This window comes from Brachyistius frenatus, unplaced genomic scaffold (genome assembly GCF_029030835.1).
Source record: "Brachyistius frenatus isolate BFR_SWC_R1_liver_20210118 unplaced genomic scaffold, ASM2903083v1 Contig_6, whole genome shotgun sequence".
In the NCBI taxonomy this organism is placed as follows: Eukaryota; Metazoa; Chordata; class Actinopteri; family Embiotocidae; genus Brachyistius; species Brachyistius frenatus.
The window spans coordinates 9,090,494-9,115,326 of record NW_027210605.1 but is presented as its reverse complement, the minus strand read 5'-3'; the positions used below and the strand labels follow the sequence as shown (position 1 = coordinate 9,115,326).

General features: G+C 38.7%; 1 protein-coding gene across 2 annotated transcripts; it reads left to right on the top strand.

Annotated features, from left to right (window-relative positions):
* The first annotated feature begins 1,132 nt into the window (after positions 1–1,132).
* LOC138615444 (N-terminal EF-hand calcium-binding protein 1-like) lies at positions 1,133–21,336 on the top strand. 2 transcript variants are annotated; one of them, XM_069689109.1, is made up of 13 exons: positions 1,133–1,503; positions 5,495–5,519; positions 9,795–9,903; positions 11,341–11,366; positions 11,809–11,906; positions 16,312–16,570; positions 16,769–16,848; positions 17,589–17,642; positions 17,766–17,819; positions 17,906–18,018; positions 18,157–18,234; positions 18,396–18,487; positions 20,099–21,336. In XM_069689109.1, the coding sequence occupies exons 1-13, from the start codon at positions 1,387–1,389 to the stop codon at positions 20,125–20,127; spliced, it is 1,134 nt and encodes a 377-aa protein (XP_069545210.1). In that variant the 5' UTR covers positions 1,133–1,386; the 3' UTR covers positions 20,128–21,336. The 2 variants fall into 2 exon arrangements, with proteins under 2 accessions (XP_069545210.1, XP_069545211.1); XM_069689110.1 differs by lacking the exon at positions 17,589–17,642.
* The last annotated feature ends 3,497 nt before the right edge of the window (positions 21,337–24,833 follow it).

Genomic DNA, 24,833 nt, shown 5'->3' with positions numbered 1-24,833 from the left:
CTGCTTTGGTCCCTCTGATTTATATATTATTATATGTGACATCAGGAGATTATTAACACTGAAGCATTAGTGTGCAAACAGCATGTTGTAACTGCTGCAGGTGGAGCTGGTTTGAACTACTGTATAAACAGTCTTATATACAGGGACAGCAGATACATTTAAAGGGTTGCAGGAACATTACTGAAAAAAAGTTCTGGTCCACAAATCTGTTTTCAGTTTTTTTTAAATTGAAATTTAACCATTTGAAAAGTTTAGAGGGGGAAATTGGTTGCCGCTGTTCACTACTTTTTAGATATCTAAAGTGTGACCCGAAAAAGGTCAGAAGCTACTGGTTTCATCTTTAATAATGTGTTGTCTTTTAAAAGCTTGTTGTATTGTCCATTTTATTAAATCATAACTAACTAAAGCTGTCAAATACATGGAGTAGTGTAAAAAGTACCATATTTCCTTTTGAAATGTTGTGGCGTGGAAGTATAAGGGAGCATCAAATGGAAATACTTGAAGTAACGTAAGTACATCAAAATTGTGTACATTTGAGTTATTTGAGTAGATAAATATGGTTACTTCCAACACTGAACATACTTTGTTATAATAGGAAAGAAATCGCTACAGCAGTTTTACCACAATAACTTTTGGCACATTTTATGTTGAAAGAATATTATAGCAATATTAATAATGACACCGAAAGGGATGTCATTAATACATCTGTCTTAACAAGGACTATTACAATGAATATTATAGCTACCTAGATCATAAAAACACAAATACATTTTAAATTTTCAGATACAGGCAATATCCATAATACGTTCACATAAACTCACTTTTAAAATCTTCACTTAACAACCTAAATGGGGTATTGATTCAGAACCGATTGCAGCAAGTCTACAAATATCTCCGGAAATAAATACTGCCTGTCTGCTTGACGAGCCGCTCCTGGTTCTCTGTTCTTTGTTCTGCCTGTTCTCTGTAAAACTGACACCACATCAGCCAGCCTGTAATTAAGCGTTCACCCTGACAGTGTGTGTGTGTGTGTGTGTGTGTGTGTGTGTGTGTGTGTGTGTGTGTGTGTGTGTGTGTGTGTGTGTGTGTGTGTGTGTGTGTGTGTGTGTGTGTGTGTGTGTACTCTAACCAGCAGATAGTGTATTCATCGGTCTTTTATGAATCGCTGCGCGCGTGGAGGCGGAGTTATTTTTTTTCCCTGTTGCTGTCGACGTGCTGGGTCCATCTCATCCCGACTGGAGCGCAGGACATCAGCAGCCACCATCCTCCTCCCTGACAAGGACAATCTTTCCGGAAGCGCACAGGGGAACCGGACAATCTTTTTTTTTTTTTTTTTTTTTTTCTTTCCCCCTGAATAAGGCATAAGATCGCACCGAAAGAAGCAAGATGCTGGCCTGTACAGAGATGATCACCATGTGTCTCCAGTCTGCCAAGCACGATCATCTGAGAAAACAGCAGGAGCTTGACCACAACCAAAATCAAAGCACCTCTCTATTCCAGGATGTGAGTACACACCGTTTTACCAGAATTACAAAATACAACCTCTTTCTTTTAATACATCTTTTTGGAATAATTTTCATGAATCTTGTGCGTGCTGGTGTCCATATTCAGACCTGATCTGCTCGTGTTTTTTTTTTTTTTTTTTTTTTGGTGGGGGGAGGGGATGGGGGGGGGTCGTTGCACAAACGCTCAATATGAGTAATGCACTGTCCTTCATTCTTCTCTTTATGAATGATTCATATTGAGTTAATGCATGTCAATCCGCCATTCATATGGGCTTGATGTACAGCAGCGCTATTATGTAAGAAAGGTGAGTGCATGTCCATTATTGCGTCAATAATAAGAGAAACCCAACACAACTCGTCATCTGACGTTCAATTTAAATATTATTATTTTTTGGATTGAATTGACCTTTTACCTACAAAGAAATGCAGTGTAGTTATTTTGATGAGGTTATTTACCGGAGTTACATATTATAATGAGCGTCATGACATTGGTTGTCCCCTAGATGAAACATGTTTATATTAAACAATATTATCTTTTGATGAGTAGATTTGCCTTCACAGCTCTAACTGAAATGCATTTCAAAAATAGAAAGATACAGTTTAAATTATTTAATCAGAATATTACAGGATAACGCCACTGCAGAAATGTTTCTACTTATTTTTTACCACAGTTTGAAAATAATTGCTGGATATCCTTCCACGTAAAAGCGAGCAGCATTAATGTGTACATGCGGTGTTATATATCAAAGCAATGCTGCATGTTTGGAGCCATTGTGGCTTTCTTGCTGCCCCAGAAAAAGGAAGATGGTGTATTAGCAGCATCATTTCCCAGCTTTGCTTCCTGACAGCTGGCTGTAAATTCAATTCTGATTCCTCAATTCTTGGCCAGCAAAAAGGGAAAATAGGCTGCAGGGAGTGCGCATTCTCTTCAAATGCTGTGAGCATCCATTCTCTCCAGCACAACACTGCATAACCTCTAGACAGACATTCATTCACTGAACCTATAACTGTGGCCAATGGATTGTTATTTATTCTTTAATAGATGTAGATATCAAATGTGTAATGTCACTGGAAGGCAACTTATCTGATTTTACTGTGATCTCTTCACATCCACTGTCCAAAGAGTATGGTGTCATTAACCTGCACTTTTCACTTTATTTCCTCAGCTAAATCATGCTGGTATAGGCACTCATATTTGTAACACTTTACAGGGAAATTTTAATTCTCTTCACTTAGACTCTTAATTTGAGGAAGCTTTTTGTGTTCTTTGTCTCTCTCTCTGTAAACAAAATGCTCTTGATCTATTTAATTAGACAAGCTGAAGGACTCACTGCTTGATTTGACAGACTCACTGTTGTGCGACTCTTTTTCCACCTGAGAGGTGTTTTGCTGCTCTTTTTGAGATAAGATTAATTTGCTTCAGCCTTGTGCATTTCATAGATGAGATGCAGTAGATGCTCTGAGAGTATCACTTACTCTTCCTCCTGTAGCCTTGCGTTCAATAGCAATCAATGTGACATATAGTAGACCCCAAGGACTGAATAAGATTAAGAAAATGCATCCATGTAAATAATGCTACGTTTAGAAAGAATTCCATCTGCTCTGTGGGATGACACCAACACCTTCATCGACTCCACCGACCTCCCACATAATCCCATAAAGGAGCAATAAAGGCCAGTAAATCTCCGCAGATTTCTCTGGAGTCTGTGTTTTTTATGTGCTAAATTGTTGTCTATATTTTATAGAGCAGCCCCCTGCTGACTTCCTCTGTTCTGATACAGTAGGATAATTGCATGAGCACCTGTACAGTGTATAGGGACATTTGACAGGGATAGTGATGCCTACCTGCATTAAAAAAAAAAGAAATCACGCCTGCTTGTTGGTCCACAGATATGAAAGCTATTTTGCATGGCTTTTTCCATCTACTATGAATTCTGTGTATTTCTACCACTTAAAGTGTTTACTGTAGTATTGTCATGTGTTAACCAATAAGTAACAATAAATTGCAAATAAAAATGCCCAAGGTTTATTCTGAAAAGGTGTTTTTGATTGGAGTTCAATCTGCTGACATAGAGGAAATAGCTTTAAAAGCTTTACTGCAGTTTATTTCAAATATATAGCAATACAATTATGACTGAAAACTATGAATATTGAAGACTGAAAGATCAGCTAGTCATCGGTGAAAGGCTAGTTTAACCCACTCATTGAAGATGAGTTCACAGAGCAAACTTTCCCACACCACACACTATTTAATATTTTCCAACGTTCTTTCCATTTGAACCTTACTTTCTCATTTTATAGGTGTTATTGGTGCTAATTGTATACCCAAGGACAGTTAGTATGTAAAAAATACGGTTAATATTTGCACTCAGAGGTTCTGACAAGTTCATTTTTTCAGCTCTGCAGTATATATTTTAGTGACAACCATTTAAGAACCACATTTTTTGTAATCTAGCTTGGGTAATCATCACTAGTGAACACCAGGTCTGCATTGTTTTTTTGTGTGTCTTTGTTACGTTACTGTTTGAAGGTGAACAGTCATCTGCATTACCACACAACTATAATGTAATGTGACTTGGTCGGTCACAGTGATTAATTGCATAATAACACAATAAAGGATTCAAGATACTGCTGTTATTATACCATACAGAAATGAATGTAAACCCAACGGATGCCGGGAATTGTATGAACAATTCCTAGAGTGGTCGTAGTAATTACGACTTGAGCAAAGGAGGAAGTCAAGTGAGGAAGTACAAATAGTGACAAAGTCCACATAGGGGGGATGTTGGGGTGGTTAGATGGATCAAACACAGGACTTTCACCTAGGGGACTGCTGTTTGTGTCCCGTGTCAAAATAATTGCCAGCAATATCTGCGACTGTTTCACAGTTAAATATTGTTACCATGATGACGAAGGTCCTGTACGCCTGTCGCTGGTCCAACAATCAAATGACCTATTTTGTCATTCCGATATGTAAAGTGTCTCACACATTTCAGTATGTGTTCAATACATCCGATATATGAATACATCATTTTTTTGTGAATGATGGTTAATAAGTTCCTCAGGATTCGATCATGATGACCAACATTTAAGTTTGTGTTCTGTACTTTGGTTCAGTACCATTCTTTCTGGTAGTTCAGGTTCAGTAAATGCTCTCTTAGTAAGTGAATTCAGTATGCTGTCTCTTGAATGGAGGAGGTTTGCTGTTGAAAACCTGGATGTAAGCAGAGCGTGTCGAGGACTTTACACTCCGATGTGCTTAAAAGGTGACAGCTGGATGTGACTTCACTGCTCTGCTGTGATGACACAGTTAATCAACCAGCCGGCGGACTCCATTGGTCCACACAGGGTGACTGAGCTGTATAAAAGCTGAAATGAAAGAGGTGCCACTCTGATCTCACACTCCACAAACGCTCCTCTCTTTTCTCACGGAGATATTAAGAATGATTTGACTATAATGCTCACAGCATTAATTAATGGACATAAAGGAGTGCGGCTTCCTGCTTGTGCAGGTTTTTCATAAAACTGGGGAAATATCTTAAAGCAGCCTGATTCGTTCCTAGTGCCTGCTTAAAAAAAACACACTTAAAAGCTATCAGTCTGAAGCTCCTCTTGGGTGCACACAAATGTCAGCATCTCATTTCCTGAGATGTCTCCGGTCTCTTTTGTTATTGAAATGAGGGAAATAAAGTTCCTCTTTCATGTCCTCCTGTTCATAAAGAAAGAGGAATATGCCAAGAAAGATTTTATATGGAATGATTTCCTAACCTGTGTATGGTTGTAATGGTTGGCTAGCATCATTGCTTTTCCAAGCGACCAAAATCTTAATGTGTATTTGTGTTGCATTGATCTCAGATTGTAGCTGCACATCTCAACTCTAGAAGACACTGTACCTCTTTAGAATCTCTAAAAACCTAAAGTTGCTTTTTCTTATTCATTCATGTATCTAGAAAAAAAAACATAAACATGATCTTGTTCTTCTCTTTCAGATTTTCCGCCGGGCAGACAAAAATGGTGAGTAAGCAGAATACACAGCTAATTGGATTATACGGCTAATTTAACTCAATTAAAACCTCTTTGAAGAAGTTGTTGCACACAGGAGGAACTGTGTTTGATGGCTCTGTTCAGACAGGCGTCCTCTTTTAACTCAGAGGCGATCTATGTAACCTTGGTGGAACTTATCTTTCCGTTCTATTGCATTGCCATCCTTGTGAGATAGAAAGGCTATAAATAGCCAAGGTCAGGCGCAGTGGCATCTTTTTTGTTCTGTGATGCAATTGGATTTGACAGGATGAACTCAAAGGGTTCAGCCTGCAGGCATTGCTCATCTGGAGGCATTGCCAGCAGCAATGCATTGCTCCTCACAGCGATAGCTAGGAATATATCCTGCACACATTGCACTGTATGCATACACACATTTGTAGTATATTTGGCTATACTATAACAGCAGCCTCAGCTGTTGCTCGCTTTTTACTCATTCCCTCTATAGAAAACCCATTTTAACTCCAAATGGTACAAATTCATCTGAGACTTGCAGTAAATGTGCATCTAATGTATTCCCAATGCAAAAATGTCCCTGTTTCAAATGATTAATGTGTCACAACGTTCCCTCTTTACTTCCAACGACGTCCTCCCCCTAAATGTCTCCCAGGAAAACACAGAGCACTCGGCTCTGCGTGAAAAACAGTGCTGACAAACAGGCAAATGTTTTTTATTTCTACTTTTCTATGCATGCCCTGCATCTCCATGTAATGGAATGTAAAATGCAAAAAAGGGGTGAGTGATTAATGCTTGTAGAGTATCTACGAGCTCCGATCAGTTCTCTCGGGAGGACGGTGAATGTGTTACATAAGAGCAGAATTAATGATGCAATATGTGCCGCCATGAGAAAGGGTTGTCTGGGGTGCCTCACAGCTCGGGTGGAGATATAGAGATTAAAAAAAAAAACATCTTCAGTTTGTGAATTATAAATGGGCCCATAAAAGGTGTTTTTTTTCTTTTGGGCTGTTGTGAAGAGGGAGTGGGTCGGTGGGTTTTTACATTACATTTAGCTGACGCTTTCATCCAAAGCGACTTACAACATACCGATGTATACCATCGGGAGCAATTTAGGGTTCAGTGTCTTCCTAAAGGACACTTAGGCATGTGGACAGAAGGAGCTGTGATTGAACCACCAACCTTCTGATTAGTGTGCAACCCACTCTACCGACTGAGCCACAGCCTTCCACTTTTTTTGATTTTTCTTTCCTCACGTGGAAACTTGCTTCAGGTGATTACTTGGTGAATTAGTGCAATGAGATCGTGTACGAAACACAACAGAGGCGAAGCCTTTTAATAGAAATAGATGGCACTATTTCAATAAGCATAATGTTGATATGCATCTTTGTGAAGCCTCAATTCTGCTCCTCATGCCCTTTCTTCCACTCTGCTGCACCCCGGCACTGACACAAAGCTATTATTTTTCACTCTTTGTAGAAAGAAGGAAGGTAGTTCAAAAGCAAACAATTTTGCTGCATTTTCTTTGTTAGTTATCTTCAATTTGCAGCTTGGCTCTGCTTGGTTTTTGTCTCCTTGAACTCACTGAGTGGAGAACCCAAGAGGAAAATGCTTCTCTCCAATCAGTACTGAGTAGGCTGCCTTGATATCGCTGCCAGTGCTGTGGATTTACCACATAATGAGGGCTGGATACCAACCCACGACACTCCTCTATGCTATTGTATTTAGGAATTACATATTTTAAGAGAGAAAAAAACAATTATATGAGTACATAAATATAAAGTAAATACTCAAAGCTTTTACTCAGCAGCCGTGTGCTGTGATTAGTCTGTAATACACATGGCTGTGCCTTATCTATTGTCATTATTTTCATTGTTGATTTGTTCCTAATATATTTTTAAAAGCAAGCTGTTAAACTGATCTAAACCATAAGGATGACAAAAAAAAAAAGATGTATGTGGATATGTTTTGGGGAGCTGATAGTCTGAGTGCAAAAGCTGGTTTTTGCTTTTCCTCTCTAGACAGGAACTGTGAGGTTTCAGTCTCACATACTTTTTTCTGTTGAAGTTTTTCTAATTAATGCTGCACTCAGTGCTGGAGCAGAGAGGCTAGTAGGCAGCAGCAGAAATCTCAGAGGATACTGTAATGTGCAAAAGTGCTGCAGCTCGAGATGGAAGGCAGTAGCTTGTGAGATGCAAACATTCAGCTGTCTCTAACCATTTAGTGTGTAAGCAAAACAATTACCCCATGGCTACAACTAGCATTTATCAATTAATATGCAGGTTACTTTCACAGTTGTTCGATTGATTGTTTAGTCTTTAAAATGTTTTAAAAATAATGAGAAAATGCAGTTTACAATCTTTTCAAGCGGTGATATTTTCAAATATCTTGTTTTGTCTAACCAGCAGTCCACAATCTAAATATAATACAGAGAAATGCAGCAAATCTTAATGTTAGACTAGAGAATATTTGGCATTTGTGCTTTAAAAAAATAACTTAAAGGGATTAATCAAAAGGGCCACAGATTTATTTTCTGCTGATCAGCTGATTGGTTATCATGATTAACTGTTGCAGCTTTAGACATCCTCACTTTGGGACAACATGTAGAGCAAGTGGTTTCATTTTTAGACTAAATATATTGTATAACACTTAAATAAAAAATAAAATGAAATGAAATGAAATTCTGTGAGATGTAGAGCACCAAGATTATCTGCAAGGAGAGGTTTTTTTTTCCCCAACAATGTCTCCTCTTCAGTTTATTCTTACCTCTCATATTCTCATGAATTCAGCTGATAGGCTTTATGAATTATTTATGCTGCTTCGGTTTTAGCTCCTCTAGCTTTAGGATTCCCGAAGGATGTTCCCTGGAACATGTGTGGAGGAAAGTGTTTCATCCGCTTTCTTAGTAGCACACAGTTTTTTCTTTTTATGTATGTGTGGGAAATACTGTATAAGATGTATAAGATCCGAACGTATGGCATGACAGTGGCTGTCTGCAAGCAGTCTTTTTTTTCTCCATATGTTTTCACAACGATATAAAACTGACAGGAAATCCTTACATTTCAGAACGTGGAAACAACAGATGTTTGTCATTTTTGATTGATAAATGACTGACATGATTGACTGAAATTATTACTGATCCAGATTCAAAACTGCCTTTCACTACCTTCTAAAACAACACATTTTCTGTTGTGGTTTCTTTATTGTTTGGTTAATTTATCGTAACTAAAATATATAAAATCATCCCTCTAATTCCGCTTTTGCTTCAGAGAGTCAAAAGTTGTGGTTATCAGTGTCAGAGGAGTCAGGAAAAGCAAAGTCAGTTCTAAGTGTCTAAACAAATGATACAATTCTGTAGTTGTTTCATGTCAACACAGTGTCCATAATCATTGATTACATACTAGTGCTCTGTGAGCTCATCTTTGCATATCAAATGTTAAAACTTGGATCTAATCAGAGGTCTTTTAGGTACAGCACATGCTGGACAGAATACGGTCCTTGAGTTTGTGAGACAAACACTGTGTACAGCCAGGAGCTCAGCAGTTCTGCCATTGCAGCTTAGATCCATGAGAAACAGTGAACACTTGTATAACTACCATCTGAGCTGCACTGTACTTGGGTGTCTACTTGGGTGTGAATCCAAACCAAAGCAGCTCTGATGGAGAAGGCTGGAGAGTGAGTCAGAGGTGCAACAGGTTGTGTTTACTCCTACATCATGTGCAACAAGATTTTTACAGGGAAGTTTGAGAAAGGAATTATGATTCTGTCTCTTCTAATAGCTTCTTCTTCCAACTGTGTTTAACTCTGCAACACCACAACAAATGTTTAATAAAATGTTTCATAATACATTTTTGCTGGCACACCTTCCCTGCAAACGAATCATGTTCACAGCATCCATGGTGTGAGCTGGTAACAAGTAAAAATGTATCTTATAAACTAATAAATTATGTGATATTCTGTTAACTCAGAGCTGTGCAGAGGGGTGTATAGGTTTCAGAAAGATTTAGTGCCAATAGGATGCAGCTGGTGAGCAAGTCATTATTATCAGCTCTGCTTAGACTTCCTCAACTAGCCGTCGTAAAGACAAAATTTAAGAATATGCCTGTTCATAGGAAATATTTTATTTTGCGGCAGCACCTCTGAGCTCATCACTGGAATTAATGTAGAGTTGTGAAGCCAAAGTAGCCTCGTTCCATTATAGGCTGTTGAATTATGGACAAACTCTTCATTGAGGTGGTAAAACATTTCAGGCCTCAGTGAGGTGTAACTTTCACAATTTTTTTCCCCCCTCAGATGATGGGAAGCTGTCCTTGGAGGAATTCCAATCATACTTCACTGATGGTATCCTCACTGAAGAGCAGATGGAGGAGCTGTATTACTCCATTGACAGGAAGCAGACAGAGTAAGCTCATCTTCCTTTTGGACGCGCTCCAACTCTGCTGCCATCGGTAGCCCCGCCTGCTCTCCTGCTGCCTGGCAGTGAGATGTCAATACTCCCTTTCATGAAGAAAGCTTTAATTCTGGGTTGCAAGCCCAAGAGTCTGCAGCAGCCTGTTGAGTAACTGATGAGCACAGATAAGAAACATGTAAACATTTGCCTCTGCCACTGGCTTACAGTTAAACTAGAAGAATGTACATTGGTATAACATTTTTTAATAATATAGCACAAAGGGTGTCTTCTTTGATGTGTCTGTGAGAACAGCTGTGATGTAGAAGAAATTACCTGAGCTGCTGGCATCACTGAAATAACAACCAATCACAGTGATAAATGACCCCCCAGGTGTTACAATGGAAGCTACACCTCTTTTATTTCTGTACTGTCAACTAGACAGCTTGCAAAACATAACATACAACTAAGTACTCCAGCTATGCATTCATTTATCAAATTGATGTGTTAAAAGTAAATTGTATATGAGATATCATTGTCAAAGCAAATCCTATTTTAAATAAGTCATGGTGTCATTGACCTTTTTGTGGGACATTTCTTTTAGCCAATATTTGCACATTCCAGCAAATTGACACCATTAAAAGTATGTCAAATGAGCTTTTAGCAGTTCTTGTTTTCAGTGTACTGGTGAATCTCCAGACAACTCATCCTGTTGCTTTAATCCTGTGGAAAAGTAAAGACATGAGGTTTTTTTCTGCAAGGTCTGGAATATGAGGAACATCATTTTTCTGATCCTTAGAGGATTTATGGATGTTAATTCACAATAGATAATGACTTTGAGTTTATTCAGAAATATTGATATAACGATAGAAGCCACACTGAATAGAAAAATGTTTGTATGATGTCTGCAGGTTAAGATTTGATTTAGTTATGCCTCAAAAAACGAAGAGACTTTCTGATGCAAATTGCAGCTATGGAGCACTGAGGTTTTTTTTTTAAAAAATCGAGTACCTTCATTAAGATGTCACCACGTCAAACCCTCTGCCGCAGCTCCAACTGCTGAACATGCTGCTATAAGCAGGACCAATTAACCGCCCAATTACAATGCGCCCGTTCCTCATTCAGTATCTTTCCATCTCATCTCTCCACAACCGGCTGAAAATCTGATGGGCATCACAGTTTAAAAATCTGTGCACTAGAAGAAAGGAAAGAGGACCGCCAAAGTCAGAAGAGATCATCATCTCAGGATGATGATGGTGATCCATCTAATCGTCTGGACTCTTGATCGACCAACACACACAGACAATCTGTCATCCCTAAACTATGCTGCTAGCAGGGCTAAAAAGGCAAAGCCTGGGCTCTTTGTAATTCTAGAGAGAAATATTTCAGGCTTCCCGATTATATCTATTTAATTAACATGCCTCTTTCTGTTTTCTTCTGATCGCCTCACAGCAACTTGGACATAGACAAACTCTCAGGTATGTGTCATTCTTCCTTTAGTTTACTGCTAATAGAATGACTTAAAGACCTTGTAAAGTAGATGTAAAAATGTGTTCAAATTTTTAATACTACAGAAAAACATGTTTTTAACCACCCAGCCACATACACATATGCATATAGTTCATAACATGGATTCTACTTTAGGCTACAAAAGATCAAGGCTTCATGGTTTTAGCTGTTTCTTTTTGCTTTGGCTGGCTAATGATGACCATAATTCAAACACAAGTATGCTTCAGTCTCAGTTATTCAGTACTTAAGATGTCATTATGGCCTTAGCCAAACTACTTTAAGTCTTATTAATGCCAACACTGTCAGCAGTGATTAATTTCCTTCTTGTTGAAAACACCACTGATCAGTCTGCTGATCAGACACGAGGCATGTTAAGAGTGACGAACTAAGCTTCGCCCTCTTCTCCTCCAGAGTACTTCGCTCCTCATCTGGGAGAATACGTCAACGTCCTGTCTGCTCTGGAGAAGCTGAACGTGGCCATTTTGAAGGCAATGGATAAAACTAAAGAGGTGGGTGATGATACATTTTGCATGTCAATACAAAATGTAAATGTTGCAAAACAGCTTTTAAAACACTTGTAAGCATCCCTCATCTCTCGAAGCATTTGAATGTTTTCAGTAGTGTCTCAGCTGTCAGTTTAAAAGGTCTTTGAGCTCAGTCTGTTGTAGCAACGTTACACGAGAAAAGAAAACCGCTCAGCATGACTGACCCTGCCTGCTGTCTGCTCCTCCTGTCCTCTCTGAGAGAACATTTTCAAACATGAGCTCTAAGACTCTTACAAGATGAGCCGTGCTTTCAAAAGTAGCTTCTAAAAACATGGCGGATGTTTGTCTTCGTAAATCAGCCAGAAAATAACATTGTGGCCTCATTTGAAAAAGGCTGACTTACATTATATATTTTTTAAATCTTTTTTCACATTGTAAGTCAGAGTTACAACACTTATTACAAAATAATCTTTCTTTCAGAAATTTGTACAGAAGTGTGATTTTCCAGGAGCCCGACGTGATACATAAATGAGCCTTACCATTCAGACTGCTCACAGATGAAGTGAATAACGTTGATCATCTCATAAAATCATAACCATGATGTCAAGGTCAGGGTGAAATAGACGTCAGTGTGTGAGAGCAGCTACATTAATTAAAATAGAGCATATCTGTCCAGTCAGATGTGTTTGATATGGATGACTGAAAAACAGCTGAAATATGGATTTAGCTCTAAATAGAAAGTAAGGCTGAGGTTGATGGGAGATGATATTCGTTTTGGAGAAAATACTGGACAAATTCTAAGTTTGACCTTATGATGATAATGATATTTTCCAGTTACTTTATCAGTGAAGTTAACCATCTATTCAGAGGGGGTCATTAATGTATAAACCATTTTTCACGCCAATCCATCCAACAGAAGACAATTCACACAGAACCACAGATGTAAACTTGCACTAGAGGAGGCATTAAAAGGAAACATTAGGTGATCATAAGAGTCAGTGGGATTCCTCATCTGGGGTCCATGAAGGCCAAATAAAGTTTGTAAAAATTTTTACATCTTTTCGGTAGGTGTTAAACTTTGGCCCTCTGGTGACATCTGAGAGGCTATTTCCATTTGGCCACATTCGAAAGAGGCCTGAACAGATCAGAGCTCAATGCTTCCTGAGTGTGTTTCCACCTGTACTTTTGCAGGCCATTTGTGGTCTGATCACGGCCAGGTTGCATATGTCCGGATTGAGGTAGCCAAATGGAAACAGGGTCTGAGAAAAATTAAGGCAACACCAAAATCTAGGATTATTCTTCAGGACATTATAGATATGTGTAAAAATGTTCATGGCAATCATCCAACAGTTGGTGAGATATTTCCGTCTGGACCAAAAGTGTGGACTGACTGGCAGACACGGCCTCACCAGAGGCAGACTGCTCACGTGGCTAATAAACCCAAGAGGAGAATCAACTGAAAAGAGAAATAAAACCAGAAAATGTTTGAATTTGAAGAAAACCAGATTAATAATTTATCAGAATTGTTGACGAATACATTAAATGATTAATTGAGAGTGGAGTAGATGTTGTGAAGTTTTCAGCATTTATGCAGACATGTTTTGATGTGGGATGTACAGTATGTGTCTTGTTTGTTGAGCCACCACAGGTTACATCTGTTATATCTTTTATCTTCAAGGAATGGCAATGATTGAATTACATAGTATTGTTTTATTCTCAGAAAATATTATTAACAGAGTATTTTTTATTTAAGACCACTATTCAAATATCTAGTAACTAGTTTAACCAAGTTAACATATCGCTGGTTTCATGACTCATATTATCTATCCTAATTGTTAAGAAAAAAGACTTTGGAGTTGCTGTTCAGTTCAAAAGAGTGAGACTTTGACGCCGTCTCTTTTATCTGTACTTTCAGATAATGAGACACAGTATCTCATAAAAATCACCCTCCTCGGTTTGTGAAGCATGCTAATTAGAGCCTTAGAAATCTTGTTATGAGGCCCAGTCGAGCTGAAGCGTACACTTAATATTCCATGAGATGTAGAAGGGATTTAAGTGTCTGCCCCTGACAAGTAGGGCTATAATCATGTTGTTTTAGGCGCACACAGTAGGGATCAGCATCAGAGAACGTCCACTAAGACTCTATCAATAGCTCAGCTCAGTCTTCATTGATCCCACACAGCCCTCCATGTTAAGCCAACTGGTGAATATTTTTGTTCTATTTGGCAACGGAGGAGAGTCACGAGTGGACCGAACAGAGAGACGCTTGGTTGTGGATGCAGAGTTATAATGAGGTTGTTTTTCTGTGATATGCAGCAACTTATTTCCACTGCAGTTGCTGATGATTGTCAGAGAATATAGGGCAGTAGTAGAGTGTAGATGACAGTAATGAAGGATGACAACCTCCCCCCCAGCTGTCAAACTGATCTGAAGTCAGAAGTCCTCTACATAAATGCAGCACAAACACATCGCCATCTCCTTTTATCCTCTTTCTGTTCACTCAGGTGCATACGTTTTTATCTCCTTTCTGTCATCCATCTTCTCCGACATGGTCTCCCTCTCTGGCTCTTTCTCTTGTACTTCCCCTTCTCTGTATCACTGTAAGGTTTTGATTGCAGAATAGCCCTTACTTAACTCAGGATGCCAGTGAGAGATACAGCCAGCAAGAAGCAGCACAGCCTCCAAATGTCTGTCTTTTACTGGCTTTTTACATTACAGACAGATTCACTTAAAGCATTGGAGAGAGAGATGTAGATTTCCCTCTACCTACAACCAGGATAGAAAAGGTAGCTGACATCTAGTCAGCATAATAAAGACAGTAACATTAACCATTGCAAATATAAAAAGGGGTGGTGTCTACAACAAGGGCTGGAAGCAGTATGTACATTATGTAGAGTAGTTCATCTTTACCTTCACACAGTTTTACCATTAATATTAATACTTCACTCAGATTACTACACTACAGCCAAAACAAACAACTAATCAATCACATATGAGCCAACATCTCTCCAACCCTTTTCAGTCTGGTTTTTTGTTTGTTTTTTTATTTTTTTATTTGTTTGTTTGTTTGTTAGCCGGATTACAAAAAAACTATGAGCCCAATTTTCATAAAACTTGATGGAAAGGTATCTTGGGCCAAAAAAGAAGCCATTCAAGTTTGGAGCAGATCTGAATAATGTGCCGTGTCCTCAAATTATTTTTCACCTTCATGAACATTGTGAGATATATCACATTTGGGTTACTTAATCCCATACATTTTAAATCCAGTACACGGTAGTAAAGTTATAGTAGTGACAAAACGTTGGTTATTCTAGAAATACCTCATGTCATTATTCCACATTCACAGGTCCCAGTAATCATCTGGGATACACATGCATTTGTTCAAATTTAATGCAGCAAGCAGTTGTTACGGAGCACTCAGGGACAGTGTTTTCATACAGGAGAACTGGAAAATGTACAATTCACCACAGCGGTAAATATATACAGACATTATCAGAAAAGGGTGGACTATTGGCTGTGGTGGAGGTATGCTCTCTTCAGGTGCTTTTACTTGTAATAATGCTTTCATAATGCCCAGTAATGTGAACAGTAAAATAACATGTATTTCCTGCTTTGTTGGGGTGCCCTGAGATAAAAAGAAGATATCCACTCTGGTGTTGCAGCTCATCTGTCTCGAAAAGAAAAAGAGGATAAATTGAGAAGGACCGGGGCTCATTACTCATGTCGTGCAGCTCCTCCATGAAAACAGAGCACATAGAAATATTGAATTCCAACAAGCTCAGTGGTCATTTTTCAAATGTCTGCCTGTCATGTCTTCTGAACTCTATTTTGTGGCACCGCAGGGTGCTGGTGAGGGTGATGAGGTTCATTATCCACGAAGATTGAGCTGGAAAGGTTGTGTTTGTGTGGAGGAATACAGCAGCTGCTGCACTGAAGTTAATCATTCTCAGAAAGCTCTCTGAAAACTTGCTTGAGGCTCTATATGTTATCAAAATAGCACTTTCCACTCATTGGATCGATCATTATCACTTTTTGTGCTTTGCAATGATTAATTAAAGGAAATCTGCACAACACAGTGACATTTTCACATTATGCATATTTACCACTTTAACTTCATCTCTGTGTTTTTGTTCAGTTTTATTTGGTAGTAATAATACTATTTAAGCTTGGCGCCTTTCATTGAATACCATTAACAAGAGACCTGATAATAGAGGATCTTATGGAGTGATAACCTAATCAACCAAACATAAACAACCCGAAAATGCGATGGTTTAATTGGTGAAAGAAGATGGCAGTTAATCTGAAAACCAGCCACAATAGATATTTCTTTGATGTAAGAGAATAAGTGAATGATCGAAAACAGAAAATTTGATTTATTTTACCTACATCCTGGCTGATTCTTTTCCTTCATTTCTACTCTTCCTTCCAGGAGTATCAGGGTTCATCAGTGCTGGGTCAGTTTGTGACACGCTTCCTGCTGAGGGAAACCTCCACCCAGCTGCAGTCCCTTCAGTCCTCACTTGATTGTGCCATGGAGGCTGTTCATGACCATGGCAGCGCGGAGAGGAGGATACTGAAGAAGCCCGAGGATCTGCCTATCCAGAGGATGACCAAACGGCCCGGCCGACGCATCCAGAAGAACATGTGTCTCTCCCCGACTGACCCCTACTCTGGCATGCTCACCACAGGTACTTTTCAGGAACACAGGGATAAAGATGCTGTAGGTCGATCTGATGCGGACAAAAGGTTGACAAAAGGCTGGAAAACACTTGTAGTGGTGTACCCAAAACAAAACACTGCCCTGCATCTTTTTTTTTTATAAACTGTCATTACTCTGACGTCTTGTGCTGTGCTGTGCTGTGCTGATGTTGTGTTTCTGGGTTCAGGGGTCAGCGTGGAGCCAGACAACCATTGGGGCTCGCAGATCAACCAGCTGGAGCAATTCATAGACAAACTGGAGTGTGAGGTCTGTATCAAAGCTCCACAAGAAAGAGAATAAGTGTATTTCACTAGATACGGATTTATTGCTTGCAGTGCAAATAGTTGTTTAAATTGTTAAAGAAACAAAAAACAAGGATCTCATCCATGAATTTAAGCCCTTTAAGTACCACCGGCATTATTTCCTCCAGTCTGTAAGTAAAATGTGCCAGAAAGACTAATTTGCAGCAAAAAGCTTTGTCTCATGAGGGAGCAGTGCTCTTTAGGAGGATCAGGTTTCACCACAGGCTCAGTTAGCCTTGCAGTATGAGACATGTTGACAGAGGGGATGATTTGTACAAAGTGCAAAGCTGAAGTGCAATATACACACACACTCAGTATCATGCATTAGTTATCAGCCTGTGACTACAGACTGTGCTCCACTCAGGCTGAACCCCGTGAGGAGGTTTCAGTGAGAAGCTGCAGTTTGATGAAAGATTTGATACATCGTGCGGATGTTGATGCATCACTGCTGCACAGATTTAAGCCTCTAAATGGTGCAGATGTTTTAAATTTCCTGAACATTTTCAAAATGTCACCGATATTTTGATTGCAGATCTGAAGAAGAGCACACATAGCTTCAGGGGGATTCATTTTTATTCTCAATTTAAAGTAATCATGAGAAAATATAGAAGAGGCATTTTCCAAGGATAGATATCAGTGCTTCAAGGATATTGAGCTAGCCTGCTAACACACTAATAATTATATTTTCTTATCTTGGTCATGCAGACAAGAATTTTGTATAACCTGGGGCTGTTGGACGGTGATGGACGGTGGACGATGGTGATCTCCTCCTTGTGAAAGCCAATGCTTTGTGACAGACTGTAACAATGTGGTTGAGGCAGATCTGCTGTTAATTTCTGTTCTGCTCATGGCTGACTGAAATATGTATTCCTCTATTTTCAGAGTCCACATCTGGAACCTCTCAAAGAAGACACATTGGCAGGGACATATAAATCAGTGAGTCCAGAATGTGCTAAGCAAAGGTTCACTAATACAGTGCGTACATACAGTGCAAATTGACATTATTTTATGATTCTCTCTAGAACATACTTCTGGTCCAGAGACAGATGTCTGTGAAGGAGAAAGACGTGGAGCAGTTTCAACAGGCCCTCAAAATCTACACAGATGCCACCACCAGCCACCTAAACAACCTGCAGTGCGTCCTTTTATCTGCCTCTGTGCCACTGTTTGCCTCAGGATCTCTGTGATTTGATGCAGCCACTTAAATTTTCCCACACATATCAGATAAGCCCGACTGCCCCCTCTTTGTTTCTCTGTCTCTTTTCATTCTCAGCATTTCAGTCCAGAACCTGCCAGACAGATCATGCTTCATCATGTATGAGTTTTGGCAGGACCGACTCTCTTGGATGAGGTAGAATCAGACGGGCTTCACGGCACATTTGACCAGAAAACGTGTTCTGAAAATTTCTCTCCCAGCACACACCTGGCTGCTCACAACCTCTCTTTGAAGTGTTATTGCCTTGCTGAGAGGCAAATGGCAGTCTCATCCTTTTCATTGCTCTGTCCTCTCAGCTACCTGCAGTCATCCATCAGTAAGACCTTCCAGCGCTGTATTATCGACTCACTGGAAGAGCCAGAAATGGTCTCCACCATGCTTCTCCCAGGTAAAACAATGCTTTCCGGCTATTGAAAGCTGCTAATTTAATTCATAAAAGCTTGTGAATTTTATGAATTCATAATGAATATTCATAGCTAAACTGTGAGAATAAAGTTCTTGATTTTTTTTTTTAATTAACTTGGGTTTTCTATGGTTCAAGTTACAAATGATTATAGATAAAGTAAACTCCAGGGCTTAGTTTTTCTGGAAGAATATTTTGTGGAAATGTCACATTCAGTTGCTTTACAGGTAAAATATACATTTGATAATAAAGCTGCTATAATCATGATTTTTGTATGGACAATGGATCAAAATAACGATATGTATTTGAAAGGAGTCGCTCATAGTGATGAATCCACAGTTAAACCAACCGTGTAGCTCCCTCCAGCTCTAACAGAATATTTGATCCCCTATCAGCTGTTTGTTTTGGTTTTGTGGCCTTAAATTTTAATGTTGGTTCTCTCTTGTTGCCCTCATCAATGTGGGATCTTACAAGCAGATTTTTGTTCATCTAAAAAGCACAGCACGGCAAGCGCTCAGGTGGACAGTTGGTGACTAGCAGCTAAAGAGACCAATATTTTCCTCAGGAGTGGGTGGAAACCAAAACAGAGCCAAAAGCAGATTGAATATTGGACTTGCATTTATCAGCAGCACAGAAACATGCCTTCAAATAAATGCTAATGTTGCTCCATGCCTGCTGCATTATTGTTAAATATTTGCCACATTGCAACAACTTAAAGTTAATAATAGGATATCATTGCAATTACAACTCATTTCTGCTGTCCTCAGATGGCCAAAAACAAAAATCATTTAATGCAGGTTTAATGTGTGAGCAGTTGTGTATGATTTACCTGGAAGCCACACTTAAGTAAAAGAACAGGTATCTCACCAGATAATTACTTTGGTAAAAGTTAAAGTCGCCTGTTAGAAAATTACTTGAGTAAAAATCTTACAGGATCTGATATTTGCTGTACTCAAGTATCAATAGAATTTTTTAGATATTAAATGTACTCAAGTGTTGGAAATATAAGTGAGTGCTGTTATTAAAAAAGGAAGGGGTCAGAATTTGGGGAGTTTAAAGTTTATTCTTTCAAAGCAAAGCTGTAACTAATGTTATTAATGTTATCATTATGTAGTCGCAAATCGGTAACATCTGCCATGCCTGGACTTTGGTGGAGACAGAAATTAAACCAGGATCTTTTAGAGCACTTGTTTGTACTTGCATGTCAAGTTGATTTACCAAAGATGTAGTTCGGAAGCTCGGACCACCGATTCACCAGACCTGCTTGTAGGCAGTCTGTATCATCAAGCTATCAATTTTACTTTCCTTTTTCCTTTTTGTAGAAGTTGTAAGTAACTAAGATGCTTAAGAGAAATGTATTGCAGTGAAATTATATATTTTAAGTAGTAAAAGTGAACCCTGACATAAATATAAAAGAAAATAAAAATACTGAAGTGCTATATCATAGTATTATTACTTTGTCACGTTACACCCCTGAGTGAAAGATACATAATAGATCATGGATTTTAAGCTTCTGTCTCGGTTGTCATTGCTCATGTGTTTGGCTCAGGCAGAGACCATAAAGCATTGATGCTCAATGATTGTTTCATTTTACAGCCTCTTGGTGGATTATGAACAACAACTAACAGAGCAAAGCTGCTGCTCTTCAACACAATGAAAGCACGAGAAGAAGGCGATGGTATAATCCTTTCTTCTTTTTTGTTTTTTGATATTAAATTTCTCCTCATGGCATGACCAGGATTGTTTTTTGGATTGTTTAAAAAAAGAAAAAAAGAAATCTGTTTAGATAAATCAGTCAACAGTGAAACAAATGAAAACCTTGGATAGAAAGACCTTGAGGTAATACGAGGATTTATTGTGTGATCAGAATGTGTTCTGATTTTCATTTCACCGTATCGGCATATTTTCCAGCTTCTGATTTAATAGAAACACAAGAAATAATAATAATAATAATAATAAAAAAAAAAGATTTGCATGGTTTTTATTTCTCAGCGCTAGTTTGTTTCACTCAAAGCAGCACCTTAGAGTATATATATAATGTCAGCAATGCCACAACAATAGAAAGACATGAATAACAACTGATCCGTCACTATCCATCACTTACTCCTCCGTACAGATGAAAGCAGAAATAGTGGTAGGGAAACCTTTCCTCTTGTTCTCTCTGTGGTATTGTGCTTTGTTGTCTCCTTCAAACCTTTGCTACTGAACGTCATTTTGCTGAACGTAGCTCAAACATAGCTTAGATCAAACATAACTTTTATCATCTGTGTCACTCCTGCACTTTAGAAAAACATATGAAACATGGACCTTATTGTGAAGAACGGATATTTATTGTAGTCTTAAAAATGTAGAATTAACTTCTGTTATAAAAAATCCAGAGCTGCACTGAGGTGTTGTGTGACATTAGTGGACAATAACAATTTACCAAATAATTGTGCAGTTTGCCTGTACTGTTACTCAAAAAGCCATTTTACATTTGCAGTGTGTAATCAGAGGAGTTTAACGGTGCAGTACAAACAAATAGAAGTTTATATTTTCAGTACAGAAATTAAGCAGGATGTCTTCTGTGTAATAATATTATAAAGAGCATCTGTTAGGATCGTGTACAGTAGCTAATGAGAGCTGTATGTAATTGTTGTAGAACACTGGTAAATGTACAGTCTGATAGTATGTTGAGTTTTGGTTGCTCTGATAATGTGAGGAATGAATGTGTTCAGTCTTTTTTGAGGTATTTATCATTTCTTTTATGTAGAAAATGCAGTTGTTATGTGGATGCTATGTTTGTTTCCTGGCATGAATTAAAGTTTGACATGTTGATGACATGAAAAGAAGCATTACTTGTCTGGGATAAATTTACTGGAGTGATGCTTCATTTGACATGCCTCATACTCCATAATCATTTAGCATGAACACTCTCCCAATTTGGCTGTCTATTTAAGCAGGTAAAATGTCCTATCTGGGTCCTTTGCCTGTCAACGACACTCCTGCATCAACTGAACTCAAGTTTATTTATTTATTTTCAAGGCACCTTTAATGCAAACATACGAGAATATATATCTGACCGATATTCTGTGTGTGTATATATATATAGACGTCACAGTGTATATATATATACACCGTGACGTATATTCTATATGTTACAGTGCTGGACACTGTTCGCCAGCAACAATAGCAGTCTCGGAACTTATTGGTCCAACCTCCAATAACCCAAAGTAATTCATAGAGCAAGATAACAGCACAGACAAATTAACAAGACTTAAAATTCACACCAATAAAACAACATAATTTTAAAAGAATAAATAAAGTCAGTTAGACAAATAAAAACAAAGGATTAAAAGTTATAAGACCAATGCCAAAGATTTGAATTAAAGAACACATCTGGCAAGTGGTTCACACATTAAGCAATCGCTTGCATCATGTTTATGTTTCTTACTGTCAAGTAATCCTCTCCTGTATGTCAGGAAGGGGACTTGTAAGGAATGTACAGCCTAACAATGATCAGCAGGAGTAAATAATTGGTTCTTCTTTGGTCTGAAGGTTTTAAAACTAATTTCAGCATTAAATTGTACTACAGTCCTCGTGACACCGACATCAAAGACGCTGAAAAAAACAAACAGGATTTCACCCGTCTTGGCTGAGGAAGAGTGACAGACTGAAATACCTTGTAAATCATATGAGCAGCTGGAACCTTTGAGAAATGTCTAAAAAGCAGTGGAGCAATTTCAATTTCACCTCATGTTGAAACTGGGGCAATTAGCTGCTTCTCACTCTTCAAAGCCGGTGTGCTCTTTTACCCAGTTTCCTCTCCTCAAACACAATCTGAGAGGACTCTAACCTGCAAAGTTTAAGCCCCAAACTTTCCATCACAGAAGCAGGTGACAGCTCACATTCACAGTGAATGTTCAGTCTTAATAGTACATACTCAACAGTTATATTGGACTTCATGGCATCAGTCAGTGCATTAGCTGCCTTAAATGAACTGATTATGTTGTGGATTTTTTTAGTGCTTTAAGAAAATCCTCCTCGTGTATATTCTATCGACAATGTAGCTCACACATGAGGATTTCCTTTTATATTACACTAGTATACTGTTGTGAACTGCACTTATTAGCAATAAGTGGATGTTCAAGCCCTGAATAGAGTTCAGTATAATATATTACCTCACTTTATAGTGGCTCAAAGTAGCACTCAGATAGGTCTTAAAAAGTAGAAGTTATATGTCAATTCTACTTAGTGTTTCACATGATTCTAATAAAAACCTGAAGAGCTGGAGGGCAGAATCCGAGATTGTTCTAGTGGGCAGAACCTTTCAGGTTAAATGGAAAATTTTCTCTTTGATGGAAACTGTAGGAAGTGAAGATGGTGAAGGCAGGAGGCCTTTTACAGCTGCAGCCTCTCATGGAGGGAAATTCTGCTGCCACTTCAGATCTCACGCCATAATCCTTCCCTGCTGCTATTATCTCCTCAGTGACAGTAGGGCTTCTGCGAGGAGGTCGGGACCAAAGCAACTGCCAGTTATGTGAGAGAAAAAACATCCTATACTGCATGTTCCAGTGTGAATAGACAGTCTAAACTAAAAAAAAACATTCGGTCAGGTCCACCCGGCGATCAAAGAAGTTCTATTTGCAATCCCTATAGGAGCATATACAACACTACATTAATGACGTTATTTCTCTGTGTAACATTTCCTTGGGCAGAGAATAACACTGTATTTCCACAGCACTCTTATAAATGGAAGGTGGACATAAAAGAAGGCAAGTCAGTCAACCTGATGTGGATTAATTGCCTTTTAATGGATGCTGTTTGTGATGTTTGACGACTTTTCAATCTATGACGTTAATGCATTTCAGTGTCACTACACAGCTATTTGATCGACTAGGAGCGTACGTGTAATTAAAAATAAGTGGTTAGAAGAGTAGGCGACAGAGCGAGAGGAAATAAATGGTCTAGAGAGAGAAAGAGGTTGAAAAGTGGTGGTGTGTGAAGAGACGGGGACGCACTGGCAGAGGAAAATCAGGGTCAACTGTCAGTGCACATTGATGCTAAAAGAAAACAAACACCAGCAGAAAAGCTTGAGCTCCTATTTTCTCAAGTTTACCACACACAAACATAAACACACACACCAGTATAGCCAGATTTGTGGTGCACTATAACATTACAGAAGGGCAGATGTAGGCGGGAGCAGGCGAGTGCAGCAGTGGGTACAGTAACATGTCTCTGAGCGTTTTCCTGGCCAGTTTAGTGACAGTCGATTGAAGGAGGATTGCTGACGGCCCAAGGCACAAAGTATGTTTCTGGAATTAGAAGGTGTTTGATCGGTCTTATCAGATGGGCTCTGCTGCCTGCTTTTTCATTGGCCGCACATTCACGGCAGCAGCCGCAGATGACAGAAAGCACAAGCGGGGGAGTGCATCTGCTCACAAACCGTGGAGCTTGTTGAATGTTACTCAGTTCACTGGTGTAGATGTGGATAAAGCACAAGTGATCACGTTAACTTTTGGTTTCTGCTGCTGTTACTTTCATTTTACTACAACAAAGGCATATTATTAGGTCACATAAGAGCTTTGTTACCATAGAGATCATAAATTCATGAGGCATATAACTATGTTCCTGCTTATTGGGTTTCAGATCACTTAAAAACAAGCCTTGGATATTTGAGTTAATTTACTGGAAAGGAGAACATATCACAGTTTGATACTGAGTGACGAGCCGGATAGTTTGGCTAGACAAAAAAACACTTGAACAACTTCAGAGTGTTGGATAGGTTTAAGAGGATGTGAAGTTAAAAGCATGCATGCATGGGGATCACAGAAAAACAACAAAAAGAAGGAAATTAAATGGAAAATCAGAGGTAAAATACAGCTTAGAAAGATGATGTGAAGCGAAGGAAATGAGACACGGTTTTGGTGGACGGGGTCTCATGAAAAGAATGATGAAAAGAAATATGATACAGGGAGGTATGTCAGTGGGTGATGGAAACAGGAGGTGGCTGTTCTCTGAAGACTGGAGAGATGGTAAATTGGCACCATAAAATAGAGGACAAAAATGGTGGGGGAGAGAAGAGAAAAATTAAGGAATTAAAAATTAGGACATGAAACTTTTAGAATCAAAGAATATAGGACAGCGTGGGGTAAGATGACAGAGCATGTCATCTGAATAACCCACCAAAAATATCAACACAACCTAAGATCCCGAGGTTGACATAATGAAAATGATTTCAGATTTATATATATATAAAAAAAAATGATAAAAAGGGTTCAGAAAATCTAACTTTGAAGAAAAAAATATGCCGTTTTAACAATCCATGTACAATATATGTCCAAATGTAGGT

Coding starts and splice junctions, on each gene's coding strand:
- LOC138615444 (XM_069689109.1), top strand. CDS start 1,387: ATGCTGGCCTGTACAGAGATGATCACCATGTGTCTCCAGTCTGCCAAG. Junction 1,504..5,494: donor GCACCTCTCTATTCCAGGAT/GTGAGTACACAC, acceptor CTTCTCTTTCAG/ATTTTCCGCCGGGCAGACAA. Junction 5,520..9,794: donor CCGCCGGGCAGACAAAAATG/GTGAGTAAGCAG, acceptor TTCCCCCCTCAG/ATGATGGGAAGCTGTCCTTG.